Source organism: Tachysurus fulvidraco, chromosome 1 (genome assembly GCF_022655615.1).
Source record: "Tachysurus fulvidraco isolate hzauxx_2018 chromosome 1, HZAU_PFXX_2.0, whole genome shotgun sequence".
NCBI classification, from domain to species: domain Eukaryota; kingdom Metazoa; phylum Chordata; class Actinopteri; order Siluriformes; family Bagridae; genus Tachysurus; species Tachysurus fulvidraco.
In genome coordinates, this window is record NC_062518.1 from 44,237,984 (window position 1) to 44,259,710 (window position 21,727).

General features: G+C 39.3%; 1 protein-coding gene across 2 annotated transcripts in view; it reads right to left on the minus strand.

Annotated features, from left to right (window-relative positions):
* Window positions 1–3,823: 3,823 nt before the first annotated feature.
* Window positions 3,824–21,727, minus strand: part of LOC113662303 (tensin-3) — a 54,072-nt gene continuing 36,168 nt past the window's right edge. For both annotated transcript variants that reach the window (XM_027177038.2, XM_027177040.2), the window contains 14 exons: window positions 18,352–18,503; window positions 17,938–18,058; window positions 16,430–16,507; window positions 13,515–13,626; window positions 12,574–13,004; window positions 11,820–11,906; window positions 11,459–11,590; window positions 10,056–10,151; window positions 9,409–9,486; window positions 8,774–8,851; window positions 6,803–6,971; window positions 6,657–6,725; window positions 5,968–5,997; window positions 3,824–5,655 (listed from right to left, as the gene is read on the minus strand). In XM_027177038.2, coding sequence (XP_027032839.2) covers window positions 5,511–5,655; window positions 5,968–5,997; window positions 6,657–6,725; window positions 6,803–6,971; window positions 8,774–8,851; window positions 9,409–9,486; window positions 10,056–10,151; window positions 11,459–11,590; window positions 11,820–11,906; window positions 12,574–13,004; window positions 13,515–13,626; window positions 16,430–16,507; window positions 17,938–18,058; window positions 18,352–18,503 — 1,778 coding nt within the window. In that variant the 3' untranslated portion in view covers window positions 3,824–5,510. The remainder of the gene's footprint in view (window positions 5,656–5,967; window positions 5,998–6,656; window positions 6,726–6,802; window positions 6,972–8,773; window positions 8,852–9,408; window positions 9,487–10,055; window positions 10,152–11,458; window positions 11,591–11,819; window positions 11,907–12,573; window positions 13,005–13,514; window positions 13,627–16,429; window positions 16,508–17,937; window positions 18,059–18,351; window positions 18,504–21,727) is intronic.

Here is a 21,727-nt window from a genome sequence, read left to right on the forward strand (position 1 = left end):
TAGAAGCTCCACTATATGACATCTTCACATACACACGTAAACACACACACCCCTTCTATAAACAGACATCTGCTCCCTGACAGTGTGTCTGGATCATCAGAAGCCTTCATGACTCTTCTTTCATCTGCAGCTTCATATCTCAAACACTTATCTTGGGTTTCACCGAACCTGAACTCTCTCAACACTATTGTTTATGTTATTAACCAGGAAGGATACACTGTCCATATTTATACACCTGCAGCACTGCCGGTACACAACTCTTCACTCGACACACAGCAGAACACTCTATTGTGCTTTTGCGGTGTTCTGTGCTACAAGGGTGGGGGGAAAACATGAAGAGGAAATCTAGTGGAAGTCAGGAATACATTAAGTAGAAAAAGTTCATGTGTGCACATAAATGTACTGAAGTGAATATCAAGTGAAATATTTTATCTGAACTGAAATTACAACAGAGAACATTTCACAATTTCACGGCTAATCACATTGCACGAATTAAAATGGAACAGAGATTAGGGGCGGAGTTAACCTTTACATCACCCTCTCTCAGCCAATGTGAATGTTTTTATTTAATTATTGTCATATTTGAAGTCACTTTAATTGCAGTCGATTAGAAGTTTTAAATCTAATGTAGTTACATAACAGCATTGTTGAGTTTTTGGATCGTGATCGGTCAGAAAGGCATGATCTCCAGTGTCAGGGCTTTGGTACAGCCAAAGGTGTTTAAGTTCAAATGAATTTGAAAATCTTCATGACTCATGACTCTTCTTGAATCATTTTTCCTAATTTCTGAATACATATCTGGTGTAACTACATTTTATTATTATTATTATTATTATTATTATTATTATTATTATTATTATTATTATTATTATTATTATTATTATTTATTTATTTATTTATTTTTTACAGTTTTTAGACAAGTATGCCCATTAATGAATCATCTGTATCTGACTCTGATTCAACTATGTCCAGCTTTGAATCAACTTCGTTTGGTTATGAATCGACTATATCCCATTTTTGTCTGGCTCTGAATCAGTTTTGTCATATTTTTAAACATGGATAGTTCTGATTCAACTCTGCCTGTTTTTGAGACAACTATGCCCATTTCTGAACCAGCTTTCTTTAACTGAAAATCAAATATATCTAACTTGTTCAGTTCTAAATCAATTATGTAGAACTATGAACCAGCATGCATGACTCTGTAGTAATATTTGTCTGGTATATGTCTGGACCGTATTCAATTTTGTCCAATTCTTATTAAACTATGGATAATTTTAATTCAAGTCCTAATTGGAGATCTTTTTGATTCTAAACCAGCTGTCCGTTTTGAATCAAACTTGTTCGGTTCAGTATCAAACATGCATGACTCTGAGTCAAATATGTCCGGCTTATTCAACTCTGAAGCCAGATAGAGATGAAAATCCTACAATTCTTCAAAAGATGTCATTTCTCAGAACAGAACTGTTGTTTATTGTAAAATGTGAATCAACTATGTGCTGTTATGACTATGTCTATGTCCGCTTTTGCAATTATTGTTCTTTCATAAAGAGGAATGACGAATCGATGTCAATTTGCTGTGGTGAAAGAGGGATAAAACATGGCAGGATATGCTGTTATAGGAAAAGAATTGATTTCGGAGCAGTATTTGTGACTCAGGAGCATGAGACTAAACATGAGTGTTTCATTTCTTAATGATAAAAAGGTTCAAATAACATTTCTCCCCTAAAATATTGTTTTATAACTGAGTAAACTCTTACCGACAGGCATACAGGGCTTTTACTGAACAGCAGGAAGTGCAGGTGTGGGTTTGTGTGTGTGTGTGTGTGTGTGTGTGTGTGTGTGTGTGTGTGTGTGTGTGTGTGTGTGTGTGTGTGTGTGTGTTTGCACACCTGTGTGTAGCTGTACAGAGTGTGCATGTGTGCAGTGTGAGCTGATGTGCTTCTCATCAGAAGGTTCACAGAAGGCTATTTTTGGTGTAATTGAAGTGTTTGTTCAATAAAAACGGCAGCGTCCCCAGTGGGTTAGTAACGGATCTGTCAAGGCTCTTCATTTTGTGTGTGTGTGTGTGTGTGTGTGTGTGTGTGTGTGTGTGTGTGTGTGTGTGTGTGTGTGTGTGTGTGTGTGTGTGTGTGTGATGGAGCTTTTCATACAGAAGAGGGGGAAGTTTATTGCAGCTGGAGCGCCACCTCCTGTCTGATATGATATCCTGCTGGAAGGTAAAGCTGAAATACTCATATTGCGACACCAAGCCGAGGAGTGACAGAGTGAGGACTCAGGGGGCAATTTTGGGAGGTTTTTCAGATTTTTTGAAAAATAAATAAATAAATAAATAAATAAATAAATAAATAAATAAATAAATAAATAAATATGTCTTTCCAGAAACTGTAGTTATACTACATATTAAAAGAAAACAAGAAATGTTATTTGGTTATAACATCCTTGCAAACGCCACTAATGCATTTAGCAACTTGAAGCTCTGCCCACTTTTAGATAACTTCCTGTCGAATATCCTGATTGATGTGTCATTACGATATACTGTACACGTCGACGTATAAATAAACTAGTCATGAAGCACACACATTTAACCAAGCCCATTTCTGTCACACCCATTTGTCTTCTAATGCAAAATAGGTTGTTGTGTGATCAAGGGCTTAGCTATGATGCGGTCAGGGTGGCCAGTGCCACCCTAAGGTTAGGCATGGCCCTCTATCTGGCCATCCATGTACTGTAAGTTCATCTTTTTCACAGTAGTAGTTGGAGGATTTATCAGTGAGGGTCCTGACTTTATTAGACACCCTTTAGTTTCCATCTTTTATTATGGTACAACCCTACTTAACTGCCTCACAGCTCCCGAGCACAGGTTACTGTCTTGTCTGTTACTGTTTGGGTTGCTTTGGGTTCTCTGGTTTCCTCTCACCACCCAAAATCATGCTAATTTGTGCATTCGCAATGCTAATTGAGCAGTAACTGAGAATGAGTGAGTGAGTGAATATATGCATGGTGTCATGTCCCATTCCTTGGTGTATTACTCTCACTGAGTGTTCCCAAGATAGACTCCTGACCTACAACGATCCGAATCAGAGAAAAGTAAAGAACTAAAAGGATTTGTTTTCATTTAAAATCCCTGAGAATAAATCCAACATACACAGCAATTAGTGTTGAAGAATGTGTAGTAGGAATCAAAGAGTAACTAACAGCAACATTGCTAGCGTGTTGTTGATTGTTTTCCTCTAACAGCATGTCCTCATGTGGTTTATTTCACACAAAGTGAATACACGCTGTTATATATCGCTTCGTGAAGATTGTTGGAACGTCGGTGAGAAGAGACCAACCCTGTGAGGATCCTGAGGAGCTCTACCTGGATTCCACTTCATGAAGACTTTGAAAGAGAAGATGCTGACTCCATGTGGTCTTAGAGGACAACAAGCTCCTAATCAATTCACAATTGTCAGACTTTATCTGACTGTACAAAGGACATTATTCATAATAACTGGTCTGGTGTTTATAACAGTTTATAATCACACCCTCCAGTGTCACATAAATGAGGATGAGGTTCATGTTTGTGTCTGGTTCCTCTCAAGGTTTCTTCCTCTTCCATCTAAGGCAGTTTTCCTCACCTCAGTCACCTCAGGCTTGTTCATTAGGGAAAAATACAAACACATTTAAATATAAGTCTAATATTAATCTTGAACTTTTTGTATAATATTTCTTATGTACTTTAAAGCTGCTTGGAGAAAATCCCCACTGTTAAAAGTGCTAAACAAATAAAACTGAATTGAATTGAAACTTCAGAAAGGATCTGAAAGGAAAAAAAAAAACGAAGATGAGTCCGCCTTTTTTATTCTGTCATTCATTCCCATCCCATCTACTCAGATCCCATCGTTCACTTTACTGTAATGAAGCAGCAACGAAGAATAAACAATAGCTTTTGATTTGTTTGCAGTGGAGTGTAATAAACTCTGGAAGAACATAGCAGGAGCTTTTACATAATAACTGATTACATACTGTATGCAACACTTTAATACTACAATCAGAGTACAACAGATCACTCCCATCGCATCGCCACAGTGTTTAACAGCAACGACGACACTGACGAAGGCACATTAGTACAAGTGAACCGGCCTGTTCAATGTAACATCAAGCCACTGGAGAGTGAATATATTAAGTATAACATACAAAAATACAGTTTTTTTTTTTTTCTTTAACATGAAAACTTTTACAATACGTATCGGGCCAGTTTTCGGCCGAGTAAAGCTAAAAGATGTCATAGAAATACCTCCAGGTTGTAAGGGCCAGTATTCGATTGTATTTTGTGCTGTATTTAATAAACAACTTGCATAGGCAGAAATACGCCGAAGTGAAACGAGCTCGAAGACTTAAATAATCTGAGATGTACAACATTGGGAATTTTTCCCCCCCACACAAAATATGGTACAAGGAAAGGATTTCTTGTGAAATTTGTATTTAAAGCTACCCTCGGCGACATTTGCTTCAGTAAATTTTTGTGTTTGAAAATGTAGGAAAATTTGCAATAAAAATTATAGCTACCAGCTGCATAATTCTTTACTTTTTTTTTTTTTTTAATAAAATAAAGTTTAGATATTTCTGGTCGAAACCCTCAGCAAACGGCTACATCGAAAAAAAAATCTTTAAAATGAAAAGTCAAAGAAATAAAAAAAAAATTAAAATTAACAAATTTTGCGAACAAAACCGTCAGGAAAAAAAATAATTTGGAAGAAATTTGCATCAAAAATTTTTGCAAATTTCCTCCAATTTATTATTTTTTATTTTTTCCCTCCTTTTCAAATATGGCTTTTTTAATTTTAATATTTGTGCTCAAAACCCTCAGCAAGTGGCCACATTTAAAAAAAAAATAAAAAAAATGAAATGACATCTTTGACACTGAAAGTCTGTGAACAAAACCCTCATCTACCAGCATCTTGAAAAAAAAAAAAAAAAAAAAAGAGAAATCTAGACCCCTGACCTACCAGCTACATTAAAAAACAAAACAGTTTTTTGGTTTTGTTAAAAATACTAGTGGCTTAGTCCATATAGCCCTTAAACACATAGTCCTCTATAAAAAAAATAAAGCTCAACTGGTCCTCTAAACTGGCCGAGCTTCTGAGTATGTATACGCTGTTCATCTAGAGATGGTCAGTAGTACACTTCCAATACGAGCAAGAGAACACTTAAGGAACGATGAACCGCCACGATTCCCCGAAGCACTGTGGCGTTTCTATCATGAAAACAATACAATAAATACGGTTTGGTTAGATACCATTACATACATATACAATATACAGGACACGTATATCAGCAGACACGTTTCTCTTAAAGCTGAGTAGCAGCATGAAGCTCCACACGCTGGTTCACTCTCTTCAGCTCTCTGGCACGAGTCTTTTCATATGAACCGTAGCGCTAGAGTCACGGTGTGATGTCATCACTAGGGGACAGCAGGTCCGTTAAGGGAAAGGGAACAGGGATGAACACGGGGACATGTTGAACTGCGATCAGGCGTTCTTTTGCGAGCCGATCATGACCTTGGAGACGAAGTTGACGATGGCACTGGCCGGCTGCTCGGGGTCGTGTTCAGCAAACAGGTGGCATACGTTGTCCATGCCGCTGCCCGACTTCCGGGCAATGAACCCAAAAATCCTGTCCACCAATTTAAACAGACAACCAATCAGCATCCATGACAGTCACCTGACTCAGCTCATGTTAGATATAAACCAATACTCACTAATGTTATATATGATAGCGATATAACTTGTACTCATTAAAGTACACATATTAAACCATCGGTTTAGTTCCTTTTAATGCCGTGGAACATCCACAGAACGAGTTATTTTTATGACCAAACAACATCCCTGTGTTCCAAAGCTGTGACACTGGAGACTCCTTCCATTGAGGTTAAACTGAGGTATTCATTTATGTTTCTGTAGAAAAGTTCACTGAAATCTGACTTACTTTGCTGATGGGTTTCCGTCCCGTCTCCATCTGCAAACAGACACAATTCGGTCGCATGTTAACATGAGATGAGAACTCGTCCAAACCTTTTAAAGTCACACTTAAATTCAGTCGTTTGGTTTGTTTTTAACGTCCTAGAAAGCATTAAAATCGCCAGAGTAACATCTTATAGCCTATAGCATAGCATATATTACGCCATATATAGCAGTGCCAGGATTTAATAAAAAATTCTAAATACAATGTTAGCTAGCTAGCTAGCAAGCATTAACCACTACTAAGTTACCTTATATAACACAAGCTGAATACAATCTCGATATGTAATCACGCCCTGTCGATTTGGGGTCCATGTCAGAGGTCACATGGTTTGATGAATTAAACGGAGGTGTGTCACATGATCTCAATATCAATACACTGACTCATAGAGCATTTAACTAAACTAAACTTAACTATAGACTATAGATATAAGAAGGTATCGACATTTTTGGTCAACAGGTGTTTTTTTTTATTATTATTATTGTGTGTATTCTCGACATGGTGCTCCCACCACCAAGCTTCATACACACTGATGACATATCATCAGTTACATGTTTATAAACATACGCAAGCCAACATGAGGAAAAGAAAAGGGTGTAACCATTTCATAGTGACAGGTTGGAATGCTGTAATAGCTGTTTTGTTTTCATGCTTACTTCCTGTCCTGAGGGTCCAAAGCGCAGAATATAACAGTGTTGACAGCGTAATGTCTTCTGAAGAACAGCCTGTCAGGAAGACACGAGTAAAACATGAGCCAGGAAAAGTATTTATGGTGTTTATACGTGTGAACTGACAGACTCACTTCCTCTGGTTATCGGTGAGCGTGATGCCCTGTGAGGACACTTTGAAGTGCACTACGGTGGAGGACGGAACAGACTCCGAGCTCAGAAGATCCGTGGTGGCTTTCTGTACGGCGTGGTAACCTGTCAGAGACTCCATCTCCACAGAGCCCAGGAACCACACGTTACACGCTGCTCAGGAGAGAGAGAGAGAAAGGGAGACGGAGAGAGAGGGAGAGAAAGGGAGATGGAGAGAGAGAGAGAGAATATCATGTATTACCATCACTCCATACTGAGTATTCATCAAGGAAGTAGACAGAGATAATAACTTTTGCTTAGTATATGTAATAAATATTCATAACAAATATTTATTTTATTTTAGTACTTTATATTTTGTGTTGCATATTTATTATATTTATTTACAGATAGATGAATGGATGGATGGATGGATGGATGAATAAATGAAGGGATGGATAAATTGATGGATGGATGGATGGATAAACTAAGGGATGGAAGTATGGATGGGTGGATGGATGGATGAACAAACGAAGGGATGGATAAATTGATGGACAGATGGATGGATAGATGGATAGATGGATGGATGGATGTATGGATGGATGTATGGATGGATGGTTGGATAAATAGACTAACCAATTTATGGATTGGTGGATGGATGAATAAACTAAGGGATGGATTAATGGATGGATGGATAGATGAATAAACCACTGCTCCGGGTGTGTGTTCATGGTGTGTGTGTTCACGGTGTGTGTGCACTTTGGATGGGTTAAATGCAGAGAACAAATTCTGAGTATGGGTCACCGTACGTAGCTGTATGTCACATCACTTTCACATTCATTCACATAAACAAAGGGATGGATACATTGATGGATGGATGGATGGATGGATGGATGGATGGATGGATGGATGGATGAACTAAGGAATGGATAGATGGGTGGATGGATGAATGAATGCATGAATGGGTGGATGGTTGGATGGATGAATAAACTAAGAGATGGATGGATAGATGGATGGATGGATGGATGGATGAATAAACAAAGGGATATATAAATTGATGGATGGATGGATGGATGGATGGATGGATGGATGGATACATGGATGGATGAATGAATAAACTAAGGGATAAATGGATGGGTGGATGGATAATTGGATGGATGAATAAACTAAGAGATGGATGGCTGGATAGATGGGTGGATGGATGAAGGGATGGATAAATTGATGGATGGATGGATGGATGTGTGGATGGATGAATGTATGAATGGGTGGATGGTTGCATAGATGAATAAACTAAGAGGTGGATGGATGGATGGATGGATGGATGGATGGATGGATGGATGGATGGATGGATGGATGGATGGATGAACTAAGGAATGGATAGATGGGTGGATGGATGAATGCATGAATGGATGGATGGTTGGATGGATGGATGAATAAACAAAGGGATAGATAAACTGATGGATGGATGGATGGATGGATGGATGGATGATGGATGGATGGATGGATGGATACATGGATGGATGAATGAATAAACTAAGGGATAAATGGATGGGTGGATGGATAATTGGATGGAAGAATAAACTAAGAGATGGATGGATGGATAGATGGGTGGATGGATAAAGGGATGGATAAATTGATGGATGGATGAATGGATGTGTGGATGGATGAATGTGTGAATGGTTGCATAGATGAATAAACTAAGAGATGGATGGATGGATGGATGCATGGATGGATGGATGGATGGATGGATGGATGGATGGATGGATGGATGGATGGATGGATGGATGGATGATGAATAAACTAAGGCATGGAAGAGAAAGAAAGAATTTGTAAATATTCTGTAATTACTAAGTGCCGATAGAAAGCCCCTTTGTTGAACTTTTCGCTAATGTCCCTTTGAATAAAAGCACAGGGACAAGGCAGAGAGGTGAGGTGAGATTAGTGCAGTACAGCAGGACAGATCTCTCAGTGTCACTCACCTGCACCCTGTTTCAGAAGCTCAGCTGCAGAGTTGCTGATAGACTGCGGTGATGCCTCAACAGTGTCCTCTAGTGGATCTGAAAGGGAACACAAAGAACAGCTCGCTTTAACACACACACACACACACACACACACACACACACACACACACACACACACACACACACACACACACACACACACACACACACACACACACACACACACACACACACTGCTACCACACTTCAAACTCACACGGCATATACTGCACTTCACTGTACTTGATGTCCATGTATTTTCTCAGTGTCTTAGTCTTTCTCATATCGTTACTCCATTAGCTAAAGGGAACAAAGGCACATACTAAACCACTTCCCTTATTGTAAAGCCCACTTCCTTAAATCCAGGGTTTTTCATACAGAAAAAATAAAACTTAATGGGGAATAAAAAGCAGAATACTAATCCCTGGCATGAACTAATAATAATAATAATAATAATAATAATAATAATAATAATAATAATAATAATAATAATAATAATAATAATAATAATAATAATCCCTAATACTAATCCCTGACATGAACATGGTATAATGAGGACACAGTAAACACATGTGTTAGTTTCTCAGAGGAACAGAGCTGCTGTGTTTACGTACCTCTGTCTGGAATGATGAGTTTACATGGCAGAGCCAGCGGTGTGATAGAGTGCTGACAAACCAGTGCAGTCAGACTTCCTGCAAAACACACACACACACACACACACACACACACACACACACACACACACACACACACACACACACACACATACACACACACACACACACACACACATTCTGTCATGGACCGGTGACAGGGAATTGATGTATAAACTGATGATTCAATTTATGGATGGATAGATGGATGGATGGATGGATGGATGGATGGATGGATGGATGGATGGATGGATGGATAAATAGATCAACATGACATGTGGATGGATGGATGGATGGATGGATGGATGGATGGATGGATGGACGGACGGACGGATTGATGGATCAGTATGACATGTGGATGAATGGGTGGATGGGTGAATTAACTAAGGGATGGATAGATGGATGGATAGATGGATGGATTAACCAAGGGATTGATGGACAGAGAGATGATTAATGGTTTGATAGAGAGATGATTAATATATGATTGGCTAGATGATCGAAATTGAATGAAAGGACGGATAGATAGATGGATAAATGGATCAACATCACATGTAGAGGGATGGATGGATGTATGGATAGATGGATGGATGGAATGGTGAATAAATTACCAAAGTAAGGCTCATTAGGACAGCCCTTCAGTCGAACTCCTTTCGGTGTGCACTCTATCAGGAAATGACGGACAAGCTCGTTGGACAAATCTCCACCTGAGAGAGAGAGAGAGAGAGAGAGAGAGAGAGAGAGAGAGAGAGAGAGAGAGAGAGAGAGAGAGAGAGAGAGAGAGAGAGAGAGAAAAGAGGGGGGATGAGAGAGAGGTCAAACTTTTTGAATAAAAACAAGATTAGAAGAAATTCAGGAGACGACATCCAATTGTATTCAAGTTCACACTTTAGATCTCCATTTCTCTCTATTTCTTTCTACCCCTCGTTGCTTTGTTCTCTCTCTCTCTCTCTCTCTCTCTCTCTCTCTCTCTCTCTCTCTCTCTCTCTCTCTCTCTCTCTCTCTCCCTCACAGACACACACACACACACAGACTCAGACAGGTGGGTCTGTAGAAAAGTGCAAGGTTTCTCCACAGGGCCTCAGGAACAGAGAAGACCTCAGCGTTGTGTTTCACGTTCTCAAGCTGTTCTCACAAAAGCTAGAGATAAGCAGCAAGACAAATGATGTCATCACTCATGCCCACACACTCAGCAATGGGGGGGGGGGGGGATCAGGGTGTGTAAAAGTAACACATTACAAGGAAAATTTAAAACAGTACTTTTCAGGTGCGACACGTTCAACATTTCTGACGAAGAGTCGACTTTATGAAGCACGAGCTCATTTGGCGAATTTTGGTGAATTTTTATTCCACTGTTAATTAATTAATTAATTAATTAATTAATTAATTAATTAATTAATTAATTGATTAATTAATTAATCAATTAATTAATTACCCCAAACAGTTTTTTTTTTTATTTCCCCTTTTTTACTTGGGTCCTGTTTTTTTTTTCTGTTTACATTTCAGGTTGTGCTCTTATTTCTTATTTTTACTGACTCCTAAAATAAATGAACTACATCGATGGAGATGTAAATGTAAAACAGCAAGGACAAGGACAAGTGAACAAGGACGACTGTAGCGAAGATGAAGTGAATAACAGAGCTTCTTGTTCTTCTTAGTTTTCACACAGAAACTCTTTTACACTCCGTTATATAACTGAGTATATAATGTTTAACGACTTTGTAAAAGTGGGTCTTTGACCTACATGTGCCCAAATTGCTAAGAAGTTAAAAAGCCCTGAGCACCGAAACCAAAACTGTGGACGTATCGATGATGGGAAACACCTATCAGTTACGATTTTGTCATGGATGAGTTGTATTCAATGCTGGGGATAACAAAAGGACTCTTTCATGTCAGCAGGAGAAGAAAGCCAAGGCCACTAAAGCAGCACTGAATGGAAAAAAAAATACACATACACACACACATCAGTCAAGTGGCTCAGGTGATCTGGTGTCCTGTCTAATTTAATCCTTACCCTTCTTACTCTGCTGCACCACAGTCGGAGGGGGCGTGGCCACCTTCATAGCCAATCCGTAGGCGCCTTTAAATGAGTGGCTGTCACGTACGATGAACGAGCCAGGCTCTTTGTCCTTCAGCACTGCGATGGCTGTGTGGCGAGAGATGTGTCACACACACACACACACACACACACACACACACACACACACACACACACACACACACACACACACACACACACACACACACACGTATTGTATAACATTCAAATCCTAACACATATAACACACATCTAACACTCACTCAGGACTGCAGCTGTTTACTGACTAATTAACGCTCATTCATAAATGCAGCTCCTTCTATCTCATTGTATTTACCCTGGTCCCGTGCGATGTCTGGTTTATACCAGTATTTCGAAGTGTCCTGGACGAACTTGACTGTCACCTGCTTGCTCACCAGGACATCTACATGCAACGAAACAAAGGAAACAGAAAAAGTAGTCAGACTTTTTTTTTTTTAATGAAAATTAGGGACAACTGTAAATGAAGCAACAATCATGTGTGATGAAGCATAGTCACTGTTACTACCCCAGGGTTAATTTTGTTATTTTTCCTTCGGAAATACGTTTGGAATTGGGCGGTGGTGGCTCAAGTGGTTAAGGCTTTGGGTTGTAGATCAGGGTCCCAGCACTGCCAAGCTGCCAATGTTAGGCCATTGAGCAATACATTAACCCCCTCTGCTCATGGCTGACTATGATCTACCACATGTGGCATTGGGGATGTGGTGGTCTTGTGTTTAAGGTGTCGGTCTACTAATCAGAAGATTGTGAGCTACCACTGTTGGGCCGTTGAGCAGGGCCCTTAACCCTCTCTGCTACAGGGGCGCAGTATCATGGCTGACACTTTACTCTGATGCCAATTTTAAAATTTTTGATATGGGAAGAATAAATGTCACTGTGCTGTAATGTGTTCTACTCTCTTCCATTAGGATTCGTTCCATATCAAAGTTAAGCTTAACTTTTCTTAGCATTGTCTCTTGAGCTAACCCAAGGACATTCTTGTATTTTGTGTGTGTGTGTGTGTGTGTGTGTGTGTGTGTGTGTGTGTGTGTGTGTGTGTGTGTGTGGTTTACCTGGTAGAGGGCTGATACTGTTGCTCCTGGCCTGCAGCTCAGGCAGTGAGTTAGGGAAGGGAATAGAGAGTGAGCTCCCGCTGTGTGGGCTGGAGAACCCGCTCGGTGCCGGGGACACAGAACCTATAGAGCGGTCGCAGTCTAGGAGGTGCATCTTCTCAGGAAGTGGGGGCTGCTGGGGCTCGTAGCTCAGACGGTCAGGCTCCTGATCAAAGCTGAGTGCAGGGCTACGGTTCAGTGTGTACTGCACCGTCTGGGTCCTCTGGATGCCCCGGGGCGAGCTGTGGGCATTGGGGGCAGGGTGAGGGTGCATGTGGGGATGGTGGGATGGAGGGAAGTTCTGGTTGTAGCCCACAGGGTCAGAGTGTTGGGTGTTGATGGAGGTCTTGCGGCTGAGCAGCACCCCCTCTTGGCAGGAGGACTGACCTGGACTGGACAGTACAAGAGAAATAAAACTAAAAACCGGGCATGTTTTACAACCAGGTGTTGAAGGTGTTGGATTACAGATCTAAAGGTTGTTTGTTTGAATATCAGGTCCATTAAGCTACCACTCCTGGGTCAGTGAGCAAGGCCCTTAAGTCTATTTCAACAAGATGTACATCTAGCCCAAGAGTGTGGTGCATTTATTGAGGTGTGAAAGTGTGAGTGTGTGATTTATTAAAGTCTGGCAGAACCAATCCTTAGTCCTGTTGTAACTGGTGTGTGGAAGTGGAAGTGTGAGGCTGTATTCATGTTACTTCCTGTTTCAGGGTTTTGTGATGGTGGTTAAAGGGTTGTTATGGTCAGTAGAGAAGACACAAAGCTTTAATGACGAGTAAAATCAAACTTTAGTAACTTGCAATGAAAAATATTTGTATGCATTCCTCCGTGATAACATCTTAAAAGTGAGGTTCAGTGTTTGAGAAATGACGATGCAGAAATGACCAGAAAGTTCTTCTCACCCATCTGTCAGGGTGATCGCTCCTCCAGTGGACGGGGAGTGCGTGAAGGCTCTGTGGGACACGTTCACTCTGCTCTCGTCACGTCCCATAATATCGGCAAAAGTTTTCATATCTGAATACAAAAGAAGACCAAAACACGATAGTGCTAGAATCCTGGTTCTCAACCAGAGGCAAATTTATCACAGTCTTTTCATTGCTTAAAAATAAGAGCACTAGGTTTGGACGCCGGTGTGACATTAAAAAAAAAAAGACATTTGCTACGGTAACAGAACTCAAGATGACACCGTGTTTGGACAGATGAGAAGGTCACCAGTAAAAAGACTACATGAAATAAACCTAAGAAAAAGACAGAGGTGTCACTGAAGGTCTCCTGTCAAGGGAGTGAGAAACTTTAAAACACGGACAACTTTGAAGACAAAAAGAAAGGAAATGAAGAAAAGGAATTTATTAGTTATTGTTTTTAGCTGCACTCTCACGCATGCCTTGAGGAATAAAACCGATAGTGTTTCCAGGTAACCGTCTCCTGTCCTGAAGTATTTTATTCTTCTATAGCAATATTTCAACATTTAGGATTTCTTTGTATAAGATCAGCATCCTGGTACTCGGTATGCGATTTACGACGCTCCTAAATGCTTTCATTTCATTCCATAGAGCAGGTATACTAGAAATCAGAAACTCGTCAGCTCCATGTCCTAAAGACTTTCCCACGGTGAAGTGTAATAAAGCGCTGACACTGGAGACTCCTTTACTAAATATTAGATATATTGTATACACATATTGCTTCATTTACATCTAGTACTTGTTAATGTAGGAATATTCAATCACTGCAAACTTTCCTGAATCACTTTTCACACTGTGTTTAATTCTAGGTTATTGTCGTTCTAAACCCTCCATTTAACTGGGGGTTGAGAAAACATTCAAATGTGTAGTGCAAAAGTGAGGTTAGCACAGATTTTACCTGAGATTATGAGAGTTAGCTAGACTTTTTACCCAGGATTATAAAAGAGTTAGCATGCTTTTTCCTTTGGCTTTTTTTTTTTTTTTTTTTACCTGGGATTATGGACGAGTTAGGATGGCTATTCTCTTGGGATTATGAAATAGTTAGCATGACTTTTTACCTGTTTTTTTTTTTTTTTTTTTTAACGAGAGTTATCACATTTTTTTTTACCTGGGGTTATAAAACATTTTGCATTGTAAAACTTTATATTGTATATTTCATACTGAATAAATATCACAGAAATATCAAGGCAAGAATACATGTAACAGTATTGTAACATTACTGTAGCATTACTGTCATCAGACTGTAACATTACTGCAACATTATTGTAACATTACAGTCATCAGACTGTAACATTACTGCAACATTACTGCAACGTTACTGTAACATTACTGCAACATTACTGCAACATTACTGTCATCAGACTGTAACATTACTGCAACATTACTGCAACATTACTGCAACATTACTGTCATCAGACTGTAACATTACTGCAACATTACTGCAACATTACTGCAAGATTACTGTAATATTACTGCATAATTCTTGTAAGTGAAAGCAGTAAATCAGATCAGTTAGGAGACCCCTAATATACGGTGTTAGAGTTAAGATGTTTTCACCAAAGCACTTGAGAAAGGCCATCTGGAGAGCAACTCCTCTTAAAGAGCTTTGAGTACTTTCAGAACTACCCTAATCTTTATTGCCCCTTAGGGAATAAGCTCTCGAAATGCAGGGGAGGATACTCCAGGTTTAGAAACCAATCAAAGCATCATGAACAAGCCAAACATAACCCCTTTTCACATGTGAACGCCTTCAGCTAAGCTGGCCTTTCCTCTATTGTTCAGCACGACGTTTCCTCCCATCGTGGCCTTTTGTCAGAGGTCAGGAAGCACATATGTTCAGCTCTGTGTGGACAAAAGCCTTGACATTTCAATAAAGCCGCCTCTCTAACGTCTGCTGCTTCTCTGAGCTGTCTACTCGTCTTAGGTTTACGGTTCATTTTTTTTATTCAAAGCCATTTACAAATGAGTAAATATGAGCAAAGTTATATATCCAGCAGCGGCTTTGTAATATTACGATATCCACTCAAGCTGTTGGATGGTTTGTTAATTATATTCCCTCCAGAACCCAGACAGAGGGCTTAGAGTCATCTGCGTTGTCAGAGGAGTTCCTCAAGGGTCAGTTTTAGGTCCAGTTATTCCCTCTATATATTTAAATAAATAATGTTTGTGAAGGGGGGGCACGGTGGCTTAGTGGGTAGCACGTTCGCCTCACACCTCCAGGGTCGGGGTTCGATTCCCGCCTCCGCCTTGTGTGTGCGGAGTTTGCATGTTCTCCCCGTGCCTCGGGGGTTTCCTCTGGGTACTCCGGTTTCCTCCCCCGGTCCAAAGACATGCATGGTAGGTTGATTGGCATCTCTGGAAAAGTTGTCCGTAGTGTGTGATTGCGTGAGTGAATGAGAGTGTGTGTGCCCTGCGATGGGTTGGCACTCCGTCCAGGGTGTATCCTGCCTTGATGCCCGATGACGCCTGAGATAGGCACAGGCTCCCCGTGACCCGAGGTAGTTCGGATAAAGCGGTAGAAAATGAATGAATGTTTGTGAAAACATGCCTAATGTTCAGTGTGATCATTATGCTGACAATATAACTCTTTACTTCACAGGCATTACAATATTTGCAGTCTGCATTAAAAAAGAAAATGTCCACCGTCAAACTTTAATGTATTTGTTACTTTTTTTTAACAAAGGCATCAAAACTGAACTCATTATGACAAACTTTTGTCTATACAGGTTGTGTATGGCGTATATGGTCTAAGACCGTTCCCTTTAGTCCCTGATCCTATCTCATCTCCTCAGACCATCTCGGTCATCTAGTTCTCCAAAATTACTTCCATCGATCGGACCTTCGGGTCTGCTTACCGTTCTCCATCCTAAAGGCTCCGAACATGGATGTGCTGGGAGACGGCGTCTGGGAGAAGTGCGTAAACTCCGACTTCACTGGGGAGAAATGATTGTAACAGAATAGTTTTGGTCAGAGGCTGGTGGAGAACACTCGAGATGGAGGTTTCATATATATACACTGTATATAATAGTGAAGTTGCTGTGCGGTTGGACATGTTGGAACGAGTGTGTTGACATCAAAGCTGCGTCTGCGTACACATCATATTTTGGGTTTTTAATGGCGGCGTTATTCACTTTCAAATGAAGCAACTACAGACATTTCACTCTCTCTCTCTCTCTCTCTCTCTCTCTCTCTCTCTCTCTCACACACACACACACACACACACACACACACACACACACACACACACACACACATATTATATATTCTATGTTTGTAGCTCATTTGCCATAATGCAACACTTCTGCTTTTAGCATAACATAAGACATTCGCATTGCTGTATATCCAGAAAGGGAAAAGAAAATGATAAGATAGCACATTAGGAAAGTGTGATCTCCAGAGTTTTGCTTGTCTGGCCACATAATTCAACACTGGTTCAAATTAGCTCCATCCAGTTATGACATGATGGTTGTAGCTTTAATTTTCCCCCAAGATGTTATGACCGATGTGATGTATGTCTGTAAACTGGTGAAACAGCCATGAGCAGAATGCGCTCTTCCTTAAGGTAGAAAGTAGCAAGAAGTGCTAGCCGGAGTTTGGGTAGGATGGGATAGACTAGTGGTTAAGGTGTTGGTATCAATCAAAAGGTTGTGAGTTCACTCAACTGCATAAATATGTAAGTCACTCTGGATAAAGGCATCTGCCAAATACTGCTAAGAGTTAAGGGTCTTGCTCAGGGTGGCCCTAGGATTCAAACCCACGATCTTCCGATCTGTAGTCCAAAATTTTAATCACTGAGCTACCACTTCCAGTAGAAACCATAAGGATGGCATAGAAGAGTTCAAAGAGTTCCATTAGTGAACAAATCTTCATCACTTCAGACTAATTAAAGACTTCTTTGCCCATACTATAGAAGATAAATGATTTATGATGACACAATCTGATGTCACATAGTCTCAGGGAGGCTTCCCTCACCACCCTCACCTCTGGCTTGCTCATTAGGAATATATTTAATATTTCCATAGTACTTTAAAGTTACTTTGTGAATTAAATCAAATGAATACATTGTGCGCGTGAATTTTGGATTTCAGATAGGAGATAGTCTTATTTCAGATAGATTGGAGATGTCTTATTACCAGCTCAGATGGTTTCATAAGTTGTGATGAGTGGGAGGTTTGGAATGTGTGAATAATATAGTGTTAAGTAGCAGGCAACATGGTTACAGTAATTTGTTGCGGTTGCATCACACCAGAACGCCAAATTACCATTCCTGTCCTATTAGCAATGAGAAACGAGTGAGTATGAGTATAAATATATGTGTGTGTGTGTGTGTGTGTGTGTGTGTGTGTGTGTGTGTGTGTGTTACCATAAGGTGTGGGTGGTGAGATGGGGAAAGCTGGAGTTGGAGGAACCATGTCACTTCCTGTGTCCAGACCAGCGCCCGGACCTCGGTACTCCACACTGTCTGCTCTGGACAGAGGAGCTCGCTGAAATACAAAAAAAAGTTACATCACAGCGGGGTTTATATACAAAACGAAGGAAACAGGTGTCTTTAAATTATGAATGCAGTGAACAGAGCTTTGTAGCTCATGTCTAAGCGACTACGAGTGAGACGGTTCACCTGCACCGTGGCTCATCGCTGATTCTCGTTTTCTAGTACAGCAGCTCTGACTGTAGTGCAGCTGCTAATCACTGTCATTACTACAGTAACAGCTGACACATGATGGATTACACACAAATGCCCGACACAAACGTGCGAAAGATGGATGGATAGTGTTACCTGTGGTGGAGCTACACTGTGTGTGTATGTCAGTCTGTCCCTGAACTCCGGCTCCATGTCCCACGCCGGTCTCCCAAACACTGTCGAGTGTTCGGTCACTTCACTGCCCTGACGACTCAGAGCTCGCAAACTCTCTCTGGCTGGTGGGACAGCTGATCAGACGCACAAACACACTACACATTAATACTGCAATTATCACACTCAGGTGTGTGTGTGTGTGTGTGTGTGTGTGTGAGAGAGAGAGAGAGAGAGAGAGAGAGAGAGAGAGAGAGAGAGAGAGAGAGAGAGTGTGTGTGTTTGCGTGTGTGTGTGAGTGTGTGTGCCAGTAAGAGAGAGAGTGCGTTTGTGTGTAAGAGAGAGAGAGGGTGAGAGAGAGAGAGAGAGAGAGAGAGAGAGAGAGAGAGAGAGAGAGAGAGAGAGAGAGTGTGTGTTTGTGACAGAGAGGGACAGAGAGTTTCTGTGTATGTGTGTCTATAAGGGAGAGATTATGTGTTTGTGTGTGTGTAAGAGAGAGAGAAAGTGTGTGTGTGTGTGTGTGTGTGTGTGTGTGTGTGTGTGTGTGTGTGTGTGTGTGTGTGTGTGTGTGTGTGTGTGTGTGTGATAGAAAGTGTGTGTGAAAGAGAGACAGAGAGAGTTTATGAGTGTGTCTGGGTGTGGGTGTGTTTTGTTTTTTTGAAGCTTCATGCATCATAACATGCTTTATAACCAGCTTCAAGCGCTGCTGAATGCAGCCTTCTGATTGGTCAGATTCATCCGTGTTGATTCATCATCTATAACACAAGCTCTGATATTTCATCTCATTCATTTAGAGAAAAAGAAAAAAAGATTTTTAAAAAGCAATCCAGGAAACATTTCTGAAAAAAAAAATGTGTGGAATAAATTATTAATATTTTCATTAACACTGTACTTATATCAGGAATAAAGAATAAAACACTGTGTTGTAGTAAGGAAATAATCGTTTCCATGGTAACAGTGACATTCCTTCATCACAGCATCCCGTCGTTGATTATTTTCTCTTTCTTTTCTTATATAAAATAAATATCTAATTTACTTTATTTGTTATTCCTGTCATATGACATGATATAATGCTTTATTCCACTCATTTTTTTTTAAATGATTGTTTAGTGGATTTAATTATAGTTTTTTGATTAGTAAAAATCTGAAAAAAAATAAAATAAAATAAAAAACATGCCAAAAGAAAATGGTAAGAAAAGCACATGTAGAGTTTAAAAGCACGATAGAAGATAATAAGTGCTGAAGCATCAGAGCTCCATAAGGAACAAGCTGCAACATGCAAATCTGATTTCTTTTATGACTTTTGATTATTACAAAAAATACACAAGCTGTTCTGAAAGACAGAGAAAAAGTGTTCAAGCAACATCTCTCTCTCTCTCTCTCTCTCTCTCTCTCTCTCTCTCTCTCTCTCTCAGAGATCACACTTCACGCTAGATTTAATCTCAGATTGATCTGATGATTCTGCTGATTAATAAAAAATGGCATTGGTTTAATTTTCGAGATGAGTATTCAACAAAAATATGAATTAGATAAAGATAAAAAAATAAATAGAATATTTTCGTTTTACATTTTTATATTATTTTACATATTAATTTTATTTCTACTCTTTCTAAACTTTCTGGTATTTCAGTTTGTTCTGTAGGAGCTTATATCATGTTTAGTACCTGTGTGCTTTTGTGAATTTGTAGTTTATTTAAAATTGATAACTGACTGTAAAAAATAAAAATCCTAAAATAATTCTTTATATAATATAATATGTATTATATATACTTGTTAGAATATTTTTTAAGCCTATACTAAGATAGGATGTATTTACAACAGATTAAGAGTTACATATATTTGTCATTAATGGTTTATATATATATATATATATATATATATATATATATATATATATATATATATATATATATATATATATATATAATCATTTTAAAAAGTGTTTAATTACAGTGTATAAGTGCACATTTAGGATTCTTTAAAATGGCTTTGTCTACGTGCCTGTTTGAATCCTGTACAAGATTATTGCAATAATAATAATAATAATAATAATAATAATAATAATAATAATAGATTGTTAAGAAAATCATTGAATATATTTTTAAACTTTGAAGCAATCGGTTGCTTGTGTAAATAATTACGATGAATCAGTTGTGACTCAGTTCCCATTTTTTTAAGTGTAAGTGACTCGTGTGTGAGTCACCTGATTCACCGATGATTCCAAGCAGCTTGTAAGTGAGACGTGATTTGTGGCACGTTTCTGGTTTTAATTCCACAGCAAATTCTACAGATTTTCTATCTTTTATTTATATGTAATGCATACACATGTTTATCAGGGGAGTTTGTCAAGGCTGCACAGGATTCTTTCACACGTGTTATATGGTGAATGTCCATCTGTCTGTGTGTCAGGAGCAGAAAATGCAGAGCCTCAGGCAACTTCTGTTTCTCTCTTGGAAATTCCAGTCTCTTGCAGCCGCCTCGCCTATATAAATCCTGCTTTTATACACCAAGTGACTCATCACTTCCATTGGACATAGGGACGCCTGGAGATGATCCTGATCTCATCAGACAGATGGTGAAACTCTTCTAATCTCCTTCCTAAAGGCTTATCGAGCCAGATGTTGCTCCTCTGCTGTGTCTGATCTTTAGTGTACAATATAAACAAACACGCTGGTCCAAACCACCACATTTTCACCATGCATCTATTCAACATCTAATCAACAGCTAATTAAAATCCAATAAAACTTCTAAGCTTCTAAAGATCCCATTCCTTTAAAGTTTTTTGGAAGGATAATGTCCTAATAACGCACATGTGCTACATAGAGTTGTTCGGTTGTTCACTGTTTCCGAGGGAGGAATTCAAGGCCTATTTAGGATTCTCGAGTGTAATGAATATGATTGGATACAATCAATTTACCAGCTAAACCTTACACTTCTAGCAGGGTTCGGTTTCTAGAACGTTCAGTGTGTGAAGTTTCCTGAGGTTCTGATTGTTATGAGAAACAAAATGATGTGTTCGCTAAGTTCAACACGTAGAAAGAAATCCATTTTTAGGAGGTGTGAACACATAATGATGCAATAAAATGAATAGGTATTTAACGTCTAGTTCATAGCAGAAAGTTAATTTACAGTTTAACCGGTAACATAGTTTTTGTTTAACTTTTTGGCTTTGTCTTTTCATGAAAGCATGATCAGAAGTACTAGAACTAGATTTTTTTTGTCAATGTAATATATAAATGTAAAATATATACCGTATGTCACACAATAATCTGAAACATTAAACAAACCATGTTTTTGTTTCATTACAGAAAAGCCAGAAAAAAACAATGAAGCTACATTTTATTGTCTACCTTTTTTTTTC